General features: G+C 41.5%; 1 protein-coding gene across 4 annotated transcripts in view; it reads left to right on the top strand.

Annotated features, from left to right (window-relative positions):
* ubr3 (ubiquitin protein ligase E3 component n-recognin 3) overlaps positions 1–23,764 on the top strand; it is a 356,926-nt gene that overhangs the window by 105,729 nt on the left and 227,433 nt on the right. For all 4 annotated transcript variants that reach the window (XR_011961687.1, XM_072579281.1, XM_072579282.1 and 1 more), the window contains exons 13-16: positions 195–284; positions 3,466–3,594; positions 3,751–3,803; positions 4,328–4,461. Coding sequence is in view for 3 of the 4 variants with exons in the window: in XM_072579281.1 (XP_072435382.1) it covers positions 195–284; positions 3,466–3,594; positions 3,751–3,803; positions 4,328–4,461 (406 nt within the window). In the remaining variant the exon portion in view is untranslated. The remainder of the gene's footprint in view (positions 1–194; positions 285–3,465; positions 3,595–3,750; positions 3,804–4,327; positions 4,462–23,764) is intronic.

Raw genomic sequence — 23,764 nt, forward strand, 5'->3', positions numbered from 1 at the left:
TGCCACATAATAGTTTGAATAATATAATAATAATATCAGTGCAAAAATATTTTGAAAGATATGCAGTGCAATAGAAGACACTTATTAATTTGTGTTTTATAATTTGTCAAATGTCATTAATTTTAAGATAAATAATTGAATTAATGTGTGAACGTATCTATTGTATGCATTGTAATATTTTGACTTCTTTACAGGCTATTAGATGTCAGCAATTGGATCTTGATTCACTCCTGCCAGATCAAGAGATGCTAATGAAAATGATGGTTCATCCACTTCAAATTCAGGTGTTTTAATTTTTTTGTTGGTGCATGTCATTTGTACTGTCTAAGGCCTTGCTGCAACCATGTTCAGTCTGCATGATCTGCTTCAAGCCAAGAATAGTGCTTAATAATGATTGCACTTCTGGTTTCATTTGTTTTGGTGACTTGTTTTTGTACATCTGTAGAAATAACACAATGGAGAGGCTTTTATATGAATAAAGCAAATATACAGTTCAGAGATTTTTATTGACTGTTTATGATAATCATGAATTACTAGTCAGGGAACATGTATCAAAGAGAAAAGGTCGGTTGTAAAAATGTCCCTTGATTATTCTGAAACTGAAGTTGCAACCTCCTAAAGAGCATTTTGAACTAAGATAAATTTTGTGTTTCACAACAGCATGGCTAAATTTACTCAATGATTTTTTTAAAAATTGTTTCAAGAAAAATGTATACTTTATTAGCCAATCTCAGAAGTCTGGGCGTATAATTTCTAGATTTTATAAGCAAAAACACTTGCTTTTTCTGTACATTTTCCAATCAAAAGTTTCATTTTCTCATTCTGTGACATTATACCTATACTTTTTTTAAATCTGAAAATGTACTTGAAACCACCTGGAACATATTCAGGTAATCAATCCAGTTAATTATTCAGAAAGAGGAAGCACAGTTTCTGTGTCTCCCTCTCTCTCGGCGTCTCCCTCTCTCTCTCTCTCTCTCTCTCTCTCTCTCTCTCTCTCTCTCTCTCTCTGTGTGTGTCTGTCTGTGTGTCTCTCTCTTTCTTTCTCTCTCGCTCTCTTGCTCTCTCTCTCTCTCTCTCTCGCTCTGTGCCCCTCTCTCTTTTTCTCTGTCTCTCTCTTTTTCTCTCTGTCTCTCTGTCTCACTCACTCACTCACTCACTCACTCACACAGACACAAATTTGGAAATGTAATATATTGGTCATGTCAAAATACACAATTTAGAAAAAAAACTATTCTGATATAGTAAATCAGGGTGGTAAGGACAAGCCAGGGAACTATAGACCAGTGAACCTGACCTCGGTGATGGGCAAGTTGTTGGAGGGAATCCTGAGTGACAGGATGTACATGTATTTGGAAAGGCAAGGACTAATTAGGGATAGTCAGCATGGCTTTGTGTGTGGGAAATCATGTCTCACAAACTTGATTGAGTTTTTTGAGGAAGTAACAAAGAGGATGAATGAGGGCAGAGTGATAGATGTGATCTAGATGGACTTCAGTCAGGTGTTCGACAAGGTTCCCCATGGGAGACTGATTAGCAAGGTTAGATCTCATAGAATACAGGGAGAACTAGCCAATTGGATAGAGAACTGGCTCAAAGGTAGAAGACAGAAGGTGGTGGTGGAGGGTTGTTTTTCAGACTGGAGGCCTGAGACCAGTGGAGTGCCACAAGGATCGGTGCTGAGTCCTCAACTTTTTGTCATTTACATGAATGATTTGGATGCGAGCATAAGAGGTACAGTTAGTAAGTTGCAGATGACACCAAAATTGGAGGTGTAGTGGACAGTGAAGAGGGTTACCTCCGATTACAACAGTATCTTGACCAGATGGGCCAATGGGCTGAGAAGTGGCAGATGGAGTTTAATTCTGATAAATGCAAGGTGGTGCATTTTAGGAAAGCAAATCTTAGCAGGACTTATACACTTAATGGTAAGGTCCTAGGGAGTGTTGCTGAACAAAGAGACCTTGGAGTGCAGGTTTATAGCTCCTTGAAAGTGGAGTCGCAGGTAGATAGGATAGTGAAGAAGGCATTTGGTATGCTTTCCTTTATTGGTCAGAGCATTGAGTACAGGAGTTAGGAGGTCATGTTGTGGCTGTACAGGGCGTTGGTTAGTCCACTGTTGGAATATTGCGTGCAATTCTGGTTTCCTTCCTATCGGGAAGATGTTGTGAAACTTGAAAGGGTTCAGAAAAGATTTACAAGGATGTTGCCAGGGTTGGGGGATTTGAGCTATAGGGAGAGGCTGAACAGGCTGGGGCTGTTTTCCCTGGAGTGTCGGAGGCTGAGGGGTGACCTTATGGAGGTTTACAAAATTATGAGGGGCATGGATAGGGTAAATGGGCAAAGTCTTTTCCCTCGGGTCGGTGAGTCCAGAACGAGAGGGCATAGGTTTAGGGTGAGAGGGGAGAGATATAAAAGTGACCTAAGGGGCAACTTTTTTACGCAAAGGGTGGTGAGTGTATGGAATGATCTGCCAGAGGAAGTGGTGGAGGCTAGTACAATTGCAACATTTAAGAGGCATTTGGATGGGTATATAAATAGGAAGGGTTTGGAGGGATATGGGCCGATTTGCTGGCAGGTGGAACTAGATTGGGTTAGGATATCTGGTCGGCATGGACGGGTTGGACTGAAGGGTCTGTTTCCATGCTGTACATCTCTATGACTCTAACTGGAGGGTACTCTGATCGGATTGTTCAGAAGAGATGTTCTACCTCTAAAGGGCAATTGTTGTTTGGAGCTCTCCTCCACAAACAACAGTGGATGCGAGATTAGTTGTGAATTTTAAATCTGAGGTAGATTTTTTTTGTTAAGCCATGGTATTAAGGAATACGGACCATAGGCTGAGAGATATTGCTTTGTGCGGTTGGACCACCAATCTGCCATGATCTCATTGAATGGTAGAACAAACTCTCGGGGCCTTGTGGCCTCCTCCTGTTCCAATGTCCCTATGAAATATTTGAAAGTGGGCCAATGCTTGAGTCTTTTCAAATTTGAACAGCATGGAGAATGTAGCACTTGTATGTTTCCAAACGTATAGCAATGTTTTAATTATGGTGTAGCCTACGAACTCTCACAAGCAATGAAATATTGTGTGCCTGCATTTATAAGGCCTTCATGAGGTTCTTGGTCATAATTGGTATTACCTAATCACCCTTGGACCAGGCAAAGTCTCAATGAGACTTTGTTCTGTGCCATTTTATCCCTATTCTGTAGATAAATAGGGGGAGCACACAATTGTAAATAAGACGCAATTGTAAATAAGAGTTTGTCACTAAATTGTTCAAATTAATGTTGACCTATTTAACGAATGTACTTTGAGTTATGGAAACCAACACAACTTTTTAAGGTGCATACACATACACCTTCTGTGACATTTTTACAGTTAAACTTAAGAATAGTTTTGACTGTTCAATTTGTTGGTATACATGTGAATTAAGAACTGAAAGGCTATTAACTATTTTTTAGGCAAGTCTATCGGAGATACACAGCAACATGTGGGTTAGAAATGGTCTGCAAATTAAAGGACAGGCTATGACCTATGTTCAGTCCCACTTTTGCAACTCTATGATTGACCCAGATATCTTCCTTCTCCAGGTATGCCCATGTTTGACATCTTGAGGTTTGCTGCAGCTCGTGTGTAGTATATGTGCTAGAATTTTAAATCCGCATGTTTAAGACTGAATATATTTATTTAAATTATTGAAGATTATCATTAAATAAATTGAAAATCTTCTAATTCTTTTCCCCTAGATTTGTGCTTCTAGGCTGGATCCAGATTATTTTGTTTCATCTGTTTTTGAAAGGTGAGTACTTCTAGTGCTGTGCCAGGTAAAGCCTAATCTGGACTTCATGCATTTTGGGAACATTGGGACATCTGGTTTGCAAGTGTATGCTTGATTATTCTTTGAGAATACACAAGTTTTGAGAACTATCTGAAGAGACTTCAGCAAAAGAAAAAAGCTGAAATATTCCAAGTTTGCTTCCACATCTGCACTAATTTTACTGCTTAAATTTTAAACCATGTAGGTTGTCAGCAATTCACTGCTCCGTTTCTGACGGCAATGCCCTGACCAATCAGAGTCAATCCATATGGTTTAAAATTTAAACAAAGCCTTCCAGTTAGCTATCAACCAGCATGAATGGGTGTGCTCGTCAAGGCAATATCTCTTCACTTAGAGTCCACTTGCCAATCATCAGCACACTCATTTATATATGTTGGTTTTTTCCTTGAATAGGTATTCTTGCAAATTGTCTTGAAATGTGCAAGCTGAGAAATATAACCAAATGATTGTGTAACGTTTCTGTGGAATCTTGTTCCTTTGTCTAGATTTAAAGTGGTGGATTTACTGACAATGGCATCACAGCATCAAAATGCAGCACTTGACACAGAACATGAAAGGTCTATGCTTGAGGGAGCCTTAACTTTCCTGGTTATTTTACTGAGTCTTCGCATTCATTTAGGTAAGGTTGTACATGAATTTACATACTTCTCGAGACCAACTTTTCTGGGATTCCCATGTCCTTCTAGAAATGGTCCATTATTCCTACTTGGAAGCTCTCACATAGAAGTAAGATGGCAGAAAGTAAAAAGAAAGTGAATTTTCACCATTTTCTTGAGTAATTTTATATTTCCCCAATGTACGATGATGTTCTTTCAGAGGAAACAGATTGCAGCAGTAATCACCCATGCAAAAATAATAATGTGGGAAAAGAAATGAAGTTCCAAAACAGAATTTCAAAAATTAGGAAAAGTTGTGTAAGTACAGGGCTTTAAAGATGTTTGTCTCCTGTATATCTACCATATACACTTTCTGTTCGTGTATTGCCTCCCAGCTGCCAGGGTCCGTGATGTCTCTGATCTTGTTTTCGGGATCCTTGAGGGGGAGGGGGAGCAGCAGCCCCAAGTTGTCCATCAACAAACCAATGATGGGGATGTAAGGAAGAAATTCAAGGAGCTAAAGTGGAAGCTTCGAGCTAGAACAAACAGAGTTGTTATCTCTGGTTTGTTATCCGTGCCACGTGCTAATGAGACAAGGAACAGGTAGAGCAGTTGAACATGTGGCTACAGGAATGGTACAGGAGGGAGGGATTCAGGTACCTGGATAATTGGGGCTCATTGTGGGGTAGGTGGAACCTCTACAAATGGGATTGTCTACAACTGAACCAAAGGGATACCAATATCCTGGGGAGAAAATTTGCTAATGCTGTTCAGGAGGGTTTAAACTAATTCAGCAGGGACATGGGAACCTTAATTGTAGTTCCAGTGTACAGTAAGTTGAGAGTAGTGAGGTCATGATAAGGTTTCAAGGTCGCAGGAATTTACCAGAAGCAGGAAGGTGGTTTGCAGTGTTGACTTCAACGTCAGGAGCACTTGGACTAAGATGGGTAAACTTGCAGCATGGGTTGGTACCTAGGACTTTGATGTTGTGACCATCTTGGAGACATGGATAGAGCAGGGACAGGAATGGTTGTTGCACATTCCAGGATTTAGATGTTTCCGTAAGATCAGGGAAGGTGGTAAAAGAGGGATTGGTGTGGAATTGCTAGTCAAGGATAGTATTACAGTGGCAGAAAAGACGTTTGATGAGAACTCACCGACTGAGATAGTATGGGCTGACGTTAGAAACAGGAAAGGAGAGGTCATCCTGTTGGGAGTTTACTATAGACCTCCAAAAAGTTCCAGAGATATGGAGGAAAGGATTGCAAAAATGATTCTGGATAGGAGCAAGAGTACCAGGTAGTTGTTACTGAAGATTTCAACTTTGCAAATATTGACTAGAAATGCTTTGGATTGAGGACTTTAGATGGATCAGTTTTTGTCCATTGTTTCCTGACCCTATATGTAGATAGGCCAACAAGAGGCGAGACCAGATTGGATTTGGTACTGGGTAATGAAGCAGGCCAGGTGTTAGATTTGGAGGTAGGTGAGCACTTTGGTGATAGTGACCACAATCCAGTTACATTTAATTTAACAATGGAAAGCGATAGGTATATTCTGCAGGGCAAGAATATAGCTGGGCAAAAGGCAATTATGATGCGATTAGGCGAGATTTCTGATGCATAGGATGGGGAAGGAAACTGCACGGCATTAGAACAATTGAAATGAGCTTGTTCAAGGAACAGCTACTGCACCTCCTTGATAAGTATGTACCTGCCAAGCAGGGAGGAAAATGTCAAGCGAGGGAACCATGATTTACTGAAGAACATAGAACATAGAAAAGTACAGCACAGAACAGACCCTTTGGCCCACGATGTTGTGCCGAACATTAACCTAATATAAAATAAAATAACTTAACCTTTGCACCCCTCAATTCACTGCTGTCCCTGTGCATGTCCAGCAGTTGCTTAAATGTCCCTAATGACTCTGCTTCCACCACCACCGCTGGCATCGCATTCCATACATTCACAACTCTCTGCGTAAAGAACCTTCTTCTGACGTCCCCTGTATACCTTTCTCTTAATATCTTAACACAATGACCCTCGTGCTAGTCAGTCCTGTCCTGTGGAAGTCTCTGGCTATTGACTTGATCCATTATACTCATTATCTTGCATACCTCAATCAGGTCACCTCTCTTCCTCCTCCTCTCCAGAGAGAAAAGTCCGAGCTTAGTCAACCTCTCTTCACAAGGCAAGCCCTCCAGACAAGGCAGCATCCTAGTAAACCTTCTTTGCACCCTCTCCAAAGCCTCTGTATCTTTCCTATAATAGGGTGACCAGAACTGCACACAATATTCCAAGTGTGGCCTCACCAGGGACTTGCAGAGCTGTAGCAAAACCTCGCGGCTCTTAAACTCAATCCCTCTGTTAATGAAAGCCAAAACACCATATGCTTTCTTATCAGTCCTATCCACTTGGGTGGCAACTTTGAGGGATCTATGTACTTGAACACCAAGATCCCTCTGTTCCTCCACACTGCTAAGAATCCTGTCTTTAATCCTATATTCAGCATTCGAGTTTGACCTTCCAAAAGACAACACTTCACATTTACCCAGGTTAAACTCCATTTGCCATTTCTCAGCCCAGCTCTGCATCCTGTCTATGTCGCGCTTCAGCCTTCAATAGCCCTCGATACTATCAATGGCACCTCCAACGTTTGTGTCATGCAAATTTACTAACCCCCCCCCCCCACCAACCTCCTTATCCAAGTCATTTATAAAAATTACAAAGAGCAGAGGCCCAAAAACAGAGCCCTGCGGGACCCTACTCAACACTGACCTCCAGGCAGAATACTTTCCATCTACAACCACTCTCTGCCTTCTGTCAGCCAACCAATTCTGAATCCAGATAGCCAAATCTCCCTGCATCCCATACTTCCTGACTTTATGAATGAGCCTGCCATGGGGGGACCTTTTCAAATGCCTTGCTGAAGTCAATATACAACATAGAACTTGAATCTCTTGTCAAGAAGAAGATGTAAAGATGAGATGTGATGGCTCAGTTAGGGCGCTTGTGAGTTACAAGTTCGCCAGGGAAGACCTAGAGAGAGCTAAGAAGAGCAAGGACGGGACATGAGGATCAAGGAAGACCCTAAAGCTTTCTATAGGTAGGTCAGGAATAAAAGAATGATTTAGGGTAAGATTAAGGCCAGTCAAGGACAGTAGTGATAAGTTTTGTGTGGAGATAGGAGAGATACTAAATAAATATTTTTTGTCAGTATTCAAACAGGAAAAAGACAATGTTGGTGAGGAGAATACTGAGATACAGGCTACTAGATGAGATGTTCAAGAAGGGGAGTAGAGACAACCCTGAATAATTATAGACCAGTGAGCCTGCCTTCTGTTGTGTGCAAAGTTTTGGAAAGGATTACAAGAGATAGGGTTTTAAATCATCCAGAAAGGAATAATTTGATTAGGGATAGTCAACACGGTTTTGTGAAAGGTACGTCATGCCTCACAAGCCTTATTGAGTTCTTTGAGAAGGTGACCATACAGGTGGATGAGACTAAAGCAGTTGATGTGGTGTATTTGGATTTCAGTTAAGCTTTTGAAAAGGTTCCCCGTGGTAGGCTATTACAGAAAATACAGAGGCATGGGATTAAGGGTGATTTAGTGGTTTGGATCAGAAATTGGCTAGCTGAAAGAAGACAGATGTTGGTGGTTTTTGGAAAATATTCATTCTGGAGTTCAGTTACTAGTGGTGTACCGCAAGGATCTATTTGGTGCCATTGTTGTTTGTCATTTTTATAAATGACCTGGATGAGGGCGTAGAAGGATGGGTTAGTAAATTTGCGGATGACCCTAAAGTCTGTAGAATTGTGCACAGTGTGGAAGGATGTTGTAGGTTACAGAGCAACATAGATAAATTGCAGAGCCTGGCTGAGAGATGGCAAATGGAGTTTATTTCAGAAAGGTGATTCACTTTGGAGGGAGTAACAGGAATGCAGAGTACTGTGCTATTGGTAACATTCTTGGTGGTGTGGATGAGCTGAGAGATCTCTGTGTCCATGTACGTAGATCTCTTGAAAGTTGCCACCCAGGTTGATAGGATTGTTAAGAAGGCATGCAGTATGTTAGCATTTATTGGTAGTGGGATTGAGTTTCAGAGCCAAGAGATTATGCTGCAGCTGTACTAAAGTCTGGTGCGGCTGCACTTGGACTATTGCATACAGTTCTGGTCACCGCATTATAGGAAGGATTTGGAAGCATCGGAAAGGGTGCAGAGGAGATTTACCAAGATGTTGCCTGGTATGGAGGGAACATCTTATGAGGAAAGGCTGAGGGACTTGAGGCTGTTTTCGGTCTGTTTTTGTTGGAGTGATGAAGGTTAAGAGGTGACTTATTAGAGGCATACAAGATAATCAGAGGATTAGATAGGGAGCACAGTGAGACCCTTTTTCTTTGGATGGTGATGACTAAAACGTGGATACATAACTTTAAATTGAAGGGTGATAGATTTGGACAGATGTCAGAGATAGAGTCATACAGATGTACAGCATGGAAACAGACACTTCGGTCCAACCCGTCCATCCCAACACAATCTAGTCCCACCTGCAGCACTCGGCCCAAATCCCTCCAAACCCTTCCTATTCATATGCCCATCCAAATGCCTCTTAAATGTTGCAATTGTACCAGCCTCCACCACTTTCTCTGGCAGCTCATTCCGTACACGTACTACCCTCTGTGTGAAAAAGTTGCCCCTTAGGTCTCTTTTATATCTTTCCTCTCTCACCCTAAACCCATGCCCTCTAGTTCTGGACTCCCTGACCCCAGGGAAAAGACTAGCCTATTTATCCTATCCATGCCCCTCATAATTTTGTAAACCTCTATAAGGTCACCCCTCAGCCTCCGACACTCCAGGGAAAACAGCCCCAGCCTGTTCAGCCTCTCCTTATAGCTCAATTCCTCCAACCCTGGCAACATCCTTGTAAATCTTTTCTGACCCCTTTCAAATTTCACAAAATCTTTCGGGTAGGAAGGAGACCAGAATTGCATGCAATATTTCAACAGTGGCCTAACCAACGTCCTGTACAGCCACAACATGACCTCCCAACTCCTGTACTCAATACTTTGACCAATAAAAGAAAGCATACCAAACGCTGCCTTCACTATCTTATCTACCTGCGACTCCATTTTCAAGGAGCTAGGAACCTGCACTCCAAGGTCTCTTTGTTCAGCAACACTCCATAGAACCTTACCATTAAATGTATAAGTCCTGCTAAGATTTACTTTCCCAAAATGCAGCACCTCGCATTTATCTGAATTAAACTCCATCTGCCACTTCTCAGCCCATTGGCCCATCTGATCAAGATCCTGTTGTAACCCTCTTCACTGTCCACTACACCTCCAATTTTGGTGTCATCTGCAAACTTACTAACTATACCTCTTATGCTCACATCCAAATCATTTACGTAAATGACAAAAAGTAGAGGACCCAGCACCGATCCTTGTGGTACTCTACTTGTCACAGGCCTCCAGTCTGAAAAACAACCCTCCACCACCAACCTCTGTCTTCTACCTTTGAGCCAGTTCTGTATACAAATGGCTAGTTCTCCCTGTATTCCATGAGATCTACCCTTGCTAATCAGTCTCCCATGGGGAACCTTGTTGAACGTCTCACTGAAGTCCATATAGATCACATCTACCGCCCTGCCCTCAACAATCTTCTTTGTTGCTTCTTCTCATGTTGTCTATCCCTAATCTATGCTCCTGTCCCTCAGGATTCTCTCCAACAACTTGCCCACCACCGACGTCAGGCTCACTGATCTGTAGTTCCCTGGCTTGTCCTTACCACCCTTCTTAAACAGTGGCACCACGTTTGCCAACTTCCAGTCTTCCGGCACCTTACCTGTGACTATCGATGATACAAATATCTCTGCAAGAGGCCCAGCAATCACTTCTGTAGCTTCCCACAAAGTTCGAGGGTACACCTGATCAGGTCCTGGGGATTTATCCACTTTATCCATTTCAAAACATTCAGCACTTCTTCCTCTGTAATATGGACATTTTGCAAGATGTCACCATCTGTTTCCCTACAGTCTGTATCTTCCATATCCTCTTCCACAGTAAATACTGATGCAAAATACTCTTTACTCCGAGTAGTAAGAGCGTGGAATGCCCTGCCTGCAGCAGTAGTAAACTCGCCAACATTAAGCACATTTAAATGGTCATTGGATAAACATATGGATGATAATGGAATAGTGTAGGTTAGATGGACTTCAGATTGGTTCCATAGGTTGGTGCAACATCGAGGGCTGAAGGGTCTGTACTGCGCAGTAATGTTTTATGTTCTGTTGTCTATATGTATGCTATTGAGAATAATAGCAGCAAGAAAATGTGTAGAACTTGGATAACTGTCGCTACATTGTCTTCATATTTCTGGAGCATTGGGAACAGTTGTGCGGTAGTGGGGACCTATACAGTGTGACCGTAGTATGCTTTAACAGGTTTTTTCTTCAGTTTTGAACTGTGGGTACCAAGCTTTCTCTCCCAAGCCAACAAGGTAAACAATTTCGGAGACTTTAGGGTTTTTTCTTTGAAGTTGGAACAATAGAAGCAGCATGAATGGTAGAGCCAGACTCCCACAGAACCAGGGTTTTTGTTTGGCTCACAGCAGTTGTTGGGGTTTTGTAGTTGTTTGTGGAAACTATCTCCCTGCCACTGCAAAAATCTGTAGTTCTCGCTGCCTGCTGCCTGAATCGCATGTGATACAATCTGCTTTACTGACTTTTCCTTTGCCAAGAGTGTGTTTATTGGATGTCCACTAAATTGGAACATGTCCTGTTTAGTTAAATATTCTGTTATTCTATTAAGTTTTCCAACAGAATTAGTTTGTACTAATTCTTTATTTTGTTTATCTTTTAACTGTGGATTAGGGATAAGGTGTGTTTTGCCTAAAGCTGAGTAATGTAACCAGTCGGGTTATATCTGGAACACAGCGCCTTAAATAAGACAAAAGTTAGGGTCTATGCTATCTCCTTGATATACTTGAAGGAGTTGGTCTGGTCCATCACAACAGCCTAAAGGTTGCTCCTCAACTCGGATGGGACCAATGTGGTAGTTTAAATGAATATTGAAGGGATAGGGAAATCAGGATGTTCCAGCAGAGAGGAAACTTAAGATCTGTAGAAAACTGGAAGTGATTGAGTGGCAAAAAATGGTTGTAAAAACCATTTGACCACAATCATGTACTCCTCCTTGGATAAGGGAGTGGTACCAGAAGACTGAATGATTGCTAATGTTGTAACCTGTTTTCAAAAAAAAAGGAGGCGGTGATGTAATTTTGCTTCCAGCAGGGTATCTTGCCTGATGTAGAAATGGTAGTATTATCTCCCATAACCACAGAAACTAGGCATAGATATTAAAGAATCTTACTCTTATACACAAACATAAAATTTCAAATGAGCAGCGTGCTTCCATTATATATTGTGCTTCAGGTGATCCTTGAGGTAAGATGGGATATGAAACTTCCATAATGTCAAATCACATGCAGTGACAATATTACTTCCGCTTAAAAGTATACTTACTTTGAGACTTGCCACAATGGGAGGGATAAATCTGGTGACTCCAGGCAAATTGGTGGAAAAGCTATTTGAGACCATTGTCAAGAACAAAATTGATTCCAATTTAGAGAACCTAATAAATGTCAGTCAACAGAGATTTGTTAAGGCAAATAATGTTTGATTAATCTTATTGATGAAGTAACGGAAGGTGGTTGAAGGTAATGTTGTACATTTTGTTGGATTTTCAAATGTATTTGTTCAAGTACCACATTAAAGACTTATTTGGAAAGAAGCACATAGAAAAAGTAAATAAATTGAGAAGCATGCAGTGAAATCCCCAGATCATATTAGTATCTGCATATTTCTTGTGTATAAATGATATGAATTCAGGGTATGGGGAATATAATTTTGAATATTGTACATGTGACAAAGCTTGGCAATATAGTAAATCTTGACCAGGAAAGAAGTGGACTTCAAAAAGACAATAGATTAGTGCAATCGGCAAACTCATGGTATGTACAATTTGATGCAGTTGTGGGGGGTCAAACATTCTAAATCATACTATTTTGAGTGGATACTTATTAAAACAATTCTGAAGGTTAAGCATATGGGATACTTGACATTGTAACTGGGGTCATTGAATACAAAATACAGCAATAGTCATAAATCTTCATAAATCCTTGGTTCAGCCTCAAATGGTGTTGTGCTCAATTCTGGGCATCACATTTTAGGAGGATCTTTGGTTATAGAAAAGGTTTTACCATGATAATACCAAGGATAAATTAAGTGAGGTCTTTGGATACATCGGACAAGATGAGACAGTTTTCCTTCGAGTAGAGAAGACGAATGAAAGTACTGGTAATTCTATGTGGTTTTGAAAGTTCAAGTGCGATTAATAAATGTTATAAAATAATTGTCAAAAAAAACTATAAGGAAAATGAGAAAGACTTTCCTCACACAAAGGATTAGTAAGACTTGACATCCACTACCTGAAAGCGTAAAGCAAGCAGATTTCATTGGAACTTTGAAATGTGAATTGGATTTGTACCTGAAGAGTATGCAGATTTACGTAGTAAAATCTGAAATATGGAACTAAACTAGATAGCATTTTCAAAGAGTCAGTTCAGAGTCAATCAGCTGAATGGGAGCTTTCCGTTTTGTCATGTATTGTGTGGTGCCTTTCAGTTTGGGAAATAAATGCACTATGTGGAATTGTGATCCGTACCTACCCAGATTCAGTTCTTGGTCTGTGGTAAATTAGATATATTACACTTAGGTTTTGCTCTGAACATGGAGAGTGAAAGAAGATCTACCATTTTTAACTGTTAGATGATTTGTGTTAGAAGTACCAATGCACCCTTCATTTGCAGAGTCTATTTATTCTGACTAAAGAAGTGCCATTCTCTAGCTGAAGAACTTGAGGTGTGTTATAACATTTTGAATTATAAACTGGCATTTAACCTTGTTTTCAAAAGGGTGGAAATCAGGAAATAACAGTGGATGAAAATTGACCTGAATGATTTGCAGTTGGATCTTAACCTTATTGGTTTTAGAATTTACATCCTGTCACCTCTCAGGTAGCCTAATGATCAAAATATGAATACTTCAGTGATGGCTGTGAGAATAAGGTGGAGTCAACAGGAGTAAGATTAATGTGCTTGCAGGCCCAGAGGGAACACTTTTGGCCTTTGAGCTTTAAGAAATAATTATCATATGCAGTTGGCTGCTTCTATCTCTGGGAAGCTGTTGAATATCCTGAGCCCTGATAACTGATAATTTCATAATTTTAGAAGTCTTAGAACATAGAACAATACAGCGCAGAACAGGCCCTTCGGCCCTCGATGTTGCGCCAACCTGTGAACTATTCTCAGCTTGTCCCCCTACACTATCCCAATATCATCCATGTGCTTATCTAAGGATTATTTAAATGTCCCTAATGTGGCTGAGTTGACTACCTTAGCAGGAAGGGCATTCCATGCCCTTACCACTCTCTGCGTAAAGAACTTGCCTCTGACATCTGTCTTAAATCTATCACCCCTCAATTTGTAGTTGAGCCCTCTCGTACAAGCTGACATCATCATCCTAGGAAAAAGTCTTTCACTGTCTACACTATCTAATCCTCTGATCATCTTGTATGTCTCTATCAAATCCCCCTTTAGCCGCCTTCTTTCCAATGAGAACAGACCCAAGTTTCTCAGTCTTTCCTCATAAGACCTTCCCTCCCGACCAGGCAACATGCTGGTAAATCTCCACTGCACCTTTTCCAATGCTTCCACATCCTTTCTGTAATGGGATGACCAGAACTGTACACAGTATTCCAAGTGTGGACGCACCAGCGTTTTGTATAGTTGCAGCATGATATTGCGGTTCTGGAACTCAATCCCTCTACGAATGAAACTTAACACATCGTATGCCTTCTTAACAGCACTGTCCACCTGGGTGGCAACTTTCAGGGATCTATGCACATGGATTCCAAGATCCCTCTGCATATCCACACTACCAAGAATCTTTCCATTGACCCAGTACTTTGCCTTCCAGTTATTCTTCCCAAAGTGCATCACTTCAAATTTAGCTGCATTGAACTCCATTTGCCACCTCTCAACCCAATTCTGCAGTTTATCCAAGTCCCCCTGTAACATTCTTTCAAACTGTCCACTACTCCACTGACTTTAGTGTCATCTGCAAATTTACTAATCCATCCACCTATGCCTGCGTCCAAGTCATTTATAAAAATGACAAACAGCAGTGGTCCCAAAATAGATCCTTGTGGCACACCACTAGTAACTGGACTCCAGACTGAATATTTTCCATCAACCACCACTCGCTGCCTTCTTCCAGAAAGCCAGTTTCTAATCCAATCTGCTAAATCACCCTCAATTCCATGCCTCTGCATTTTCTCCATTAGCCTACCATGTGGAACTTTATCAAAGGCTTTACTGAAGTCCATGTATACCACGTCATCTACATGCTTGGTCACCTTCTCAAAAAACTCAATGAGATTTGTGAGACATGACCTATCCTTGACGAAACCATGTTGACTATCTGAAATCAAATTGTTGCTTGCAAGATGATTATAAATCTCATCTCTTATAATCCTTTCCAAAACTTTTCCCACAACAGAAGTAAGGCTCACTGGTCTATAATTACCTGGGTCATCTCTGCTGCCCTTCTTGAACCAGGGCACAACGTTTGCAATCCTCCGGTACTAAACTTGTACACAATGACAACTCAAATATCAAAGCCAAAGGTTCTGCTATCTCCTCCCTAGCTTCCCAGAGAATCCTTGGATAAATCCCATCTGGCCCAGGGGACTTGTCTACTTTCACTCCTTCTAGAATTGATAAGACCTGTTCGCAACTAACCTTGATCCTTTCTAATCTAAATTGGCAATTTAGCATAGCCAATTCACCTGACCTGCACATCTTTGGACTGTGGGAGGAAACCGGAGCACCCGGAGGAAACCCACGCAGACACGGGGAGAATGTGCAAACTCCACACAGACAGTTGCCTGAGGTGGGAATCTAAAACTCCAAGAAGTGTGACCTCTCCTCTCCTGTTTCTAACCTCAGCCCACACTACCTCAGAAGTGTCCTCATCAAATGTTCTCTCAGCCGCTGTTATACTATCTTTGACTAACAAGTCCATGCCTCCTCCTCTTTTACTGCCTTGCCTGTTCTTAATGAAAGATCTAAACCCTGGAACCTGCAACATCCATTCCTCACCCTACTCTATCCATGTCTTTGAAATGGCCACAGCATCGAAGTCCCATGTATCTATCCATGTTGCAAGCTCACCGACCTTATTTCGGATACTTCTCCCGTTGAAGTAGACACACTTCAAACCAGTTTGCTGTCTGCCAGCACATTCCTGTGACCGTGAAATCCTGATCCTGTCCTTCCTACTCTCATCCTCCTGTGCACTGCAGCTACACCTCTGGTTCTCATCCCCCTGCTGAGCTGGTTTAAACCCACCTGAATAGCACCAGCAAATTTCCCACCCAGGATATTAGTACCCCTCTGGTTCAAGTGAAGACCGTCCTGTTTTTACAAGTCCCACCTTCCCCAGAATGAGCCCCATTTATCCAAAAACCTGAAACCCTCCCTCCTGCACCATCCTTGCAGCCACGTGTTCAGCTGATATCTCTTCCTATTCCTTGCCTCGCTATCACATGGCACGGATAACAATCCAGAGATAACAACTCTGTTTGTTCTAGCTCTCAGCTTCCACCCTAGCTCCTGCCTTGCATCCCTATCCCTCTTTCTACCTATGTCGTTGGAACCTACATGGACAACGGCTTGAGGCTGGTCACCCTCTCCCTTCAGGACCCCAAAGATACGATCCGAGACATCACGGACACTGGCAACTGGGAGGCAAGACACCAACTGCGAGTCTCGTTCGTTCCCTACAGATCTTCTATCTGAGCCTCTAACTATTGAGTCCCCAATGACTAACACTCTCCTCCTTTCCCTCCTTCCCTTCTGTGCAACAGGGACAGGCTCTGTGCCAGACACCTGGGCCTCACTGCTTGCCCCTGGTATGTCGTCCCCCTCAACGCTATCCAAAACGGTATACATGTTTTTCAGGGGAACGACCACAGGGGATCCCTCCACTAACTGTTTTTTTCCCCTTTAGAACAGTCACCCAGCTTTCTTCTTGCCAAGGAGTAATTACTTCCCTGTAACTCTTATCTATCACAGATTCTGCCTCCCGAATGATCCGAAGTTCATCCAGCTCCTGCTCCAATTCCCTAACACTGTCTTGGAGGGGCGAGAGTTGGGTGCACTTCCTGCAGACGTACTTGAATGGGACACTATTGGTGTCCCTGACCTCAAACATCATGCAGGAGTAACATTGCTTTCCCTGCACTGCCATCCCTGCTAGCCCCCTAGTCACAAAGTAAAAAAGAGACGCTTACCTGATATGTCACTGGTCTTTAAGGTTAGAGGAGGTGGTTGGGTGGGAGGCCCTATAAAGGTAGGGTCTCGGGTTGAGAAGACACTGACTTATATAGCAGGACGAAAATAAAAATAAGAAGTCCCTCCTTTCCCAGAAACCTCTGCTCTCTGACTTCAAATTTAAAAGCACAAATCAGTGACTCACTGCTCCTAGCAGGTCCCTGGTACAAGTTCCCCCCCTTCAAGTTGCTGCAACCACTGCCACTGAAAAACAGAAATGGAGGACTCTCGTGCTCATACGTTTTTTTTAATAGATATTTTTATTGAAAATTTAACATTTTTACAAGTTTGCAAATAAAAAAAACTCAAGCATAAACATTGATATACAATTAAATCTTAAATAAATAATAAACAAAATTTATCAAACAAAAAAACCAAGGAGGAAAAAAAAAACAAAACTCAACTAACTACTAATCTAACCTACAACTAACCAGAGTGTATAATTAAGTCTCTGACATTATTCAAAGAAGAGAAAAAAAAAACGACGGATAACACAGAAATTGGGTAATGAGATACATGCTCGGAATGTATTAACATCGAATCGTAACAAAACCCGTATTCGTACAGGATTCCTCTCAAGGGCCCCGGACCAACCAGGTTCACCATCTCAATTGAATAAAAGCCCTTGTTAGGATGGCCGAAATATCTGTATTTATGTAATTCAAGAAGGGCTGCTATATTTTATGGAATAATGCGGTCTTTTGGTGCACCATATTTGTAAGGAAGTCAAGGGGAATACATTCCATGATTAATCTATACCAATTCGAAAGTCCAGGGGGGCCCTCGGCCACCCAGTTCACCAAAATAATTTTCCTTGCACAGAAAGAGAGGATAGAAAATAATCTCTTCCTGTGCATATCCAGGGAGGGTAAGTTTGAAAAACCCAGAAGGAGAGATACAGGGTCAACTGTAATTTCCGTTCCTAAGATTTTTGTCAGGGTACTTGCTACTTTAGTCCAATATCTACGGATCTTATAATAGGTCCATAAGCAATGTACAAGAGTTCCCACCTCTATTTTACATTTGGAACACATTGGAGATGCTCCAGCCTTAATTTTTGCCAATGGGTCCGGTGCTTTATGGGCCCTATGAAGTATTTTCAAGTGAATGGCCTGAGTTCTGTTGCAGATGGTGATTTTTCTGGCATTTTCTCAAATGTCATTTCACGTTTCTATAGAGATTTCCAGTCCCAAATCCTGATCCCATGTTTTAAGCAGATTGTCCATATCTCCCGATACTTCATCATGTAATAAATGATAAATAGTGCAGATGGAAGATACTCCGATTGGCCATAGCACTCTACATTCTCTATCTGATTTATAAAGACTATTTAATAACGTAGTCTTCTCCTGTATGTAATCTCGAATTTGGAAGTATCGAAAGAGGTCTCCATTAGATAATCCAAATTTCTGACGTGGCTGTTCAAAAGACATCAGGACCCCTTTAAACAGATCCCCTAAACATGAGATACCCCTGGATCTCCAGAGTTTGAAATCTGTAAACCCCGGTTGAAAACCCCATGCTCCCACTTTTGGTGCATAGGGGGATGTTTTATGTGAGTTGCCCTCATTTTGCCGCATTATATTCCAAGCTTTAATTATATTTAGTATTATAGGGTTTTTACATTGATCCGTAATGATTTTCCTCTTGTCTGAAAATAAAAGGTTAATAAGTGGGCATTTTACTTGAGAAGCTTCGATGTCCAGCCAGATTGATTGATTGTGGGTCAGACAAGACCCAATCGGCTATGTAACTTAATAGGGAACTTAACTGATATTTCCTAAAATCTGGGAAATCCAATTCTCCCCTTGCCTGTGGAAGCTGTAGCTTCTTCCGCTTAATGAGGGGCCGTCTATGGTTCCAGATAAAGGAACCCAACCAGCCATATAATTTAGGTAGTGCCAGCCTCGGCAGCATCACCGGAAGCATTCTCATGGGGTATAGGAGATGGGGCAGGGCATTCATTTTAATTAGTGCTATTCTACCTAGCCTGGAAATTGGAGGGTCTCCCCATTGCTGGAGGTCCTGCCTTATCCTTTCCAGTAAATGCACAAAGTTAGCCTTGAAAAACTGACCAAATACTGAGGTAATAAAAATGCCTAAACATAAGAAACTCTCCAGGGACCACCGAAAGGAAAGTGGGATGCATCTAATAAGTAGGATATACGAGCAAGGCCACCCATTGGCTTAGCCTCCGATTTTGAGAAATTAATTTTATAGCCTGAAAATACACTAAATGTATTAATAACTTGGATTAAGTGAGGCACGGACATCAAAGGATTACTGAGAAATAGAAGAACATCATCTGCATAAAGGGTAATTTTATGTTTACCTGTACCAATCCTTGGGGCCATTATATTAGGGTCAGCCCGTATAGCTTCTGCTAGTGGCTCAATTATTAGCGTAAATAACAATGGCGAGAGAGGACATCCCTGACAGCAGCCCTACCCACACTGAAGCTATCCAAACCTAATCCATTGGTAACCACAACTGCTTTGGGATCACTATACAATGTTGAGACCCATTTGGCAAACACCTTTCCAACGCCAAACCTTTCCAATGTGTAAAACAAATATGACCATTCAACCCTATCAAATGCCTTTTCTGCGTCTAATGAGACTACTACTCCTGGTATCTTTCCCTGATGGCAGGCTTGAATCACATTCAAAACCCTTCTAACATTATTGCATAATCTACGGCCCTTAATAAACCCCGTCTGATGCTCCTTTATAACATGTGGCAATACCCTTTCTAGCCTCAATGCTAACATTTTAAAGAGGATTTTAAAATCTACATTTAGCAAGGGCATTGGTCTGTATGATGCGCAATCTTCTGGGTCCTTTCCTTTTTGGAGGATAAGAGAGATATTTGCCTCTTCAGCAAAGGCGGGAGACAACCATGACTGTATGAATAGTTATACATATCCATAAGTGGACCAGCCAATATTCCTGTAAATTCTTTAAAGAATTCAGCTTGTAAGCCATCTGGGCCAGGTGTCTTACCGCTCTGAAGTTGCCTGATTGCATCAAGTATTTCTTGGATTGTTAGGGGAACATTCAAGACCGATACCTGTTCCGGAGTTAGGTCCGGAAAGGTTAGGTTTTTAAAAAATGACTGCATCCTCCTAGTCCTGTCTTCACAATCCTGCGATTTATATAAATCAGAATAAAAATTTCTAAAGATTACGTCAATCCTTTTATGATCATGAGTCAGAATACCCGTTTGAGGGGCCTTCTTTTTCTTTGCGAGAAATGTTAAGTATCTACCAGGTTTATTGCCAAATTCATATAACCTTTGTTTTGCAAATAATATTTCCCTCTTAGCCGTTAGAGTAAGCGTGGTGTTTAGAGCTGTCCTAAGGGCTGTAATCCTTTGTAATTTGATAATAGAAGGTCTGTCAGCATATGCTCTTTCAGCCACTTTTAAACAAGCTTCGAGCAGACGCTGTTGTTCTCCCTTTAATTTTTTCTGGGTCGCTGAGTGTGAGATGATCAAACCTCACGCGTAAGCTTTGATAGTCTCCCACATCATTGATGGTTGCTAGCCGCATCTGAATAAATTTCTAAAAAAGTTTTAAATTCTTGAGAGAAGTACTTTACAAATGTACTATCTTTCATCAGAAAGGGGTCCAAACGCCAATGCCGGGGGGATGTCTCATTGTTCCTCGCCTTGATTTCCATATATACAGCAGCGTGATCAGAAATTGCTATACTGCCTATTTACAGGATGATATGCAATTTAAAAAAAACGAGGGGGTAAAAAACATATCGATTCTGGTATGACATTTATGTGGATTGGAGTAAAAAAAATCTTTGCCCTGTGGATGAAGGCATCTCTATACATCTACTAGTCCTAATTCTTTGTTCAAATCCACCAATTGTCTAGATCTGGGAGATACACCTGCAGTACTCTTGGGAATCCTATCTATTTCCGGATCCATAATACAATTAAAATCTCCCCCTATAATTGTATGACGAGCACAGAGAGCCATCAATTTTGAGAAGGCTTTCGTTATAAATTTAAAAGGATGTGCTGGGGGGGGCAATACAAATTTAAGGTCCCATCTTCCTCTCCATTTATAAGGGCTTTAATCAGAATATATCATCCAGATTCGTCTTTTATCTGATTTAGGATTTTGAAAGGGAAATTCTTCCAAATAAGAATAACAACACCCCTGCTTTTTGAGCTGAAAGAAAAAAATGTCTGATCAAAATGTTGTAATTTCAAGCGTTCTTTATCCAATAAGTGTGTCTCCTGTAGGAGAGCTGTATCGACCCTTTCTTTCTTGAGGTTTGATAATATTTTCTTCCATTTGACTGGTGAATTACTCCCCTTGACATTCCAGGTGCACCACTTAACTGACTGATCAACCATAATCGTCCGGGCAAGTCCAAGACCCCTCGGGAGGGGAAACCCTATCCAGAACATCTTGAGCATAGAGCATATAAAATTTACAAAAATAAAGGCTCTTTAATACACTCACATCGATATAATAAGAAACTATTTCTAAATAAAAAAAAATATAAAACGTAATTAATTGGAGATTTTCCCCCTTGTTTCCCAGGGGGTATCACTTCCTTTCCAACAGTCCATCATATCCTCTCCCAACCAGTGCCCCACCCATGACCCAGGCGCTCCTCGATAGGATGAAGAAAATTCAAATATACTACAGAGCTAGAGTTAACAGTGAGCACCCTACCCCCCCCCCACACCAACACCTGGATATATTTGGTAATGTTAATACCATGTATAAACATATATAACTATAAAATTACAGCTTCAACAAGTAATAATTAAGTACAATAATACAAAATAACAGGGGAAAACAACCTCACCCCTAAAGACAGAAATAAAACAGAATAAGGTAACCACCTTCCCCCCCACCAACATTAACTAGACCCCCCCCCCCGGATATATATATAAAAAAAGGAGAAAATCACTAAGTAGAGAACAAATAAATAAATCCCTCTCCCCACCCCCCGAAGATAATATTAAACAGTAAGTATAAAAAAAGGGGGGTGTAAACCGAAGTGGGGGGAGGGCAAAACAACATTAATTAACTCTTACAATTTATCTAAGAGAGTCCAAAATTTCCTTGGCCTTTTCCGGCGATCCGAAGTTATACACTGACCCTTCATGGTTAAAGCGTAGCGTGGCTGGGTAGCGCAAGGAGTACTGACTATTTAAGTCCCTTAAACACTTCGCTTCATCAAATGCCTTCCTCTTTCAGACCAGAGCTGGGGAAAAGTCCTGGAATAACATAATCTTGGATCCTTTATAAATCATTGTTTGGGGATCTTTCCCAAGATTTCTGGAAGCTTCTAAGAGCAACTGCCTCTCCTTATAGCTCTGCAGCTGGAACAAGACCGGGCGGGGGTGCTGGTTTGAGCCGGGCCCATGTATTGCAACCCGGTCAGCCCATTCCACCCTTACCTGGCCTGATCCAGCCTCCAGATTTAAAAGCTATGGAAGCCACTCAATTCTCAAGGTCGTCAGTGTGATTCTCTAAGATCCGGACTCTCTGTTCGAGAGTCCGGACCCGATCCACGGCTGATTCTGCTGTAGTCTCGGAGGTTGCGGCCTTTAGCTCTGCCCCTCCGACTCGGTGCTCAATTTCCTTGATGTCCTGGTCGTGCTTTTGTAGCGCGACCAAGAGTGAGTCCCATTGGCTCCTGGACTCTTCAATGAAGGCATTGATCTTCGCATCAAGTTTAGAGATTATTTCCGCGCCACCATAGGTAAGTCCCCCGGGGTGGCTGCGGATGCCTCTGCTGCAGCTGGAGAGGGTGGGGGAGGGGTTCCTGCCTGCTGAGAACTGCAGGCTCCCTTCCCTTTAGTCATTTTTACTGGAGATTAAATTGTTTAAATTCAGTACTAAGCAACCAATTACATTAAGTAAAACTATTTTGAATGATTTGGTGCACCACTTTGCCCAAGTCTTGGGAGGAGCATTATCGACTCAAACTTGCTGGGTTGCCGCCATCTTGGATCCCCCCGCTTGTAAGTTTTTAAAGGCTCAAATCAGTGACTCGGTCTTCCTTCTGTTCATGAGAGGGCGCCAGCAAAGCTGACAACCCACCTCTTAAAGGGGGGAGGCAATGGTGTTATTATTGCTTTCCTATTAATCCAGAGACCCAGGTAATGTTCTGGGAATCCAGGTTAAAATTCCATTATGGCAGATATTGGGAATTGAATGCAATAAAAATTTGGGATTAAGAGTCTCGTGATGATCATGAATCTATTGCCGATTGTCAGGAAAAACCCATTTGTCCCTTTAGGGAAGGAAGCTGCCATCCTTACCTGGTATGGCCTTTGTGTGATTCCAGAACCAAAGTAATATGGTTGACTCTTAACTGACCTCTGGGCAATTAGGGTGGATAATAAATGATGACCAGCCAGTGACACTATCATCCTGTGAATGAATTTTTTAAAATGGCAAGTATGAACAAGATAGCTCCCAATTCTGTCTTCCCTATTATTTGCAGGGTTGGGGCAATGATTTATTAAATATAAATATAAATTAAATATAATAATCCCCTCAACTAATTGCCGATAGGTATGGAATGCTGAAGGCATAGAAAAGGACCACTTGGCCCATCATATCTGCACCAACTGAAAAGTGAACCACCCACTCTAATTCCACTTTGCAGTATTTAGTTCAGGGCTCTGCATATTATGTGGTAAATTTCCAGACATCTTTTAAGAGAGTCGAGCGTTTCTGTCTTTACTCCCTAACTTTCAGGCAGACTTCCAGACTTCTACCCTCTGGATGAAAATGTGTTTCCTCATCTTTCTTCTAATCTTTATACCAATTACTAAATTTACCAGTTCTGGTCGCCCAGTTATCGGAAGGATATTTTTAAACTGGAGA

This window comes from Chiloscyllium punctatum, chromosome 10 (genome assembly GCF_047496795.1).
Source record: "Chiloscyllium punctatum isolate Juve2018m chromosome 10, sChiPun1.3, whole genome shotgun sequence".
Lineage (NCBI taxonomy): Eukaryota > Metazoa > Chordata > Chondrichthyes > Orectolobiformes > Hemiscylliidae > Chiloscyllium > Chiloscyllium punctatum.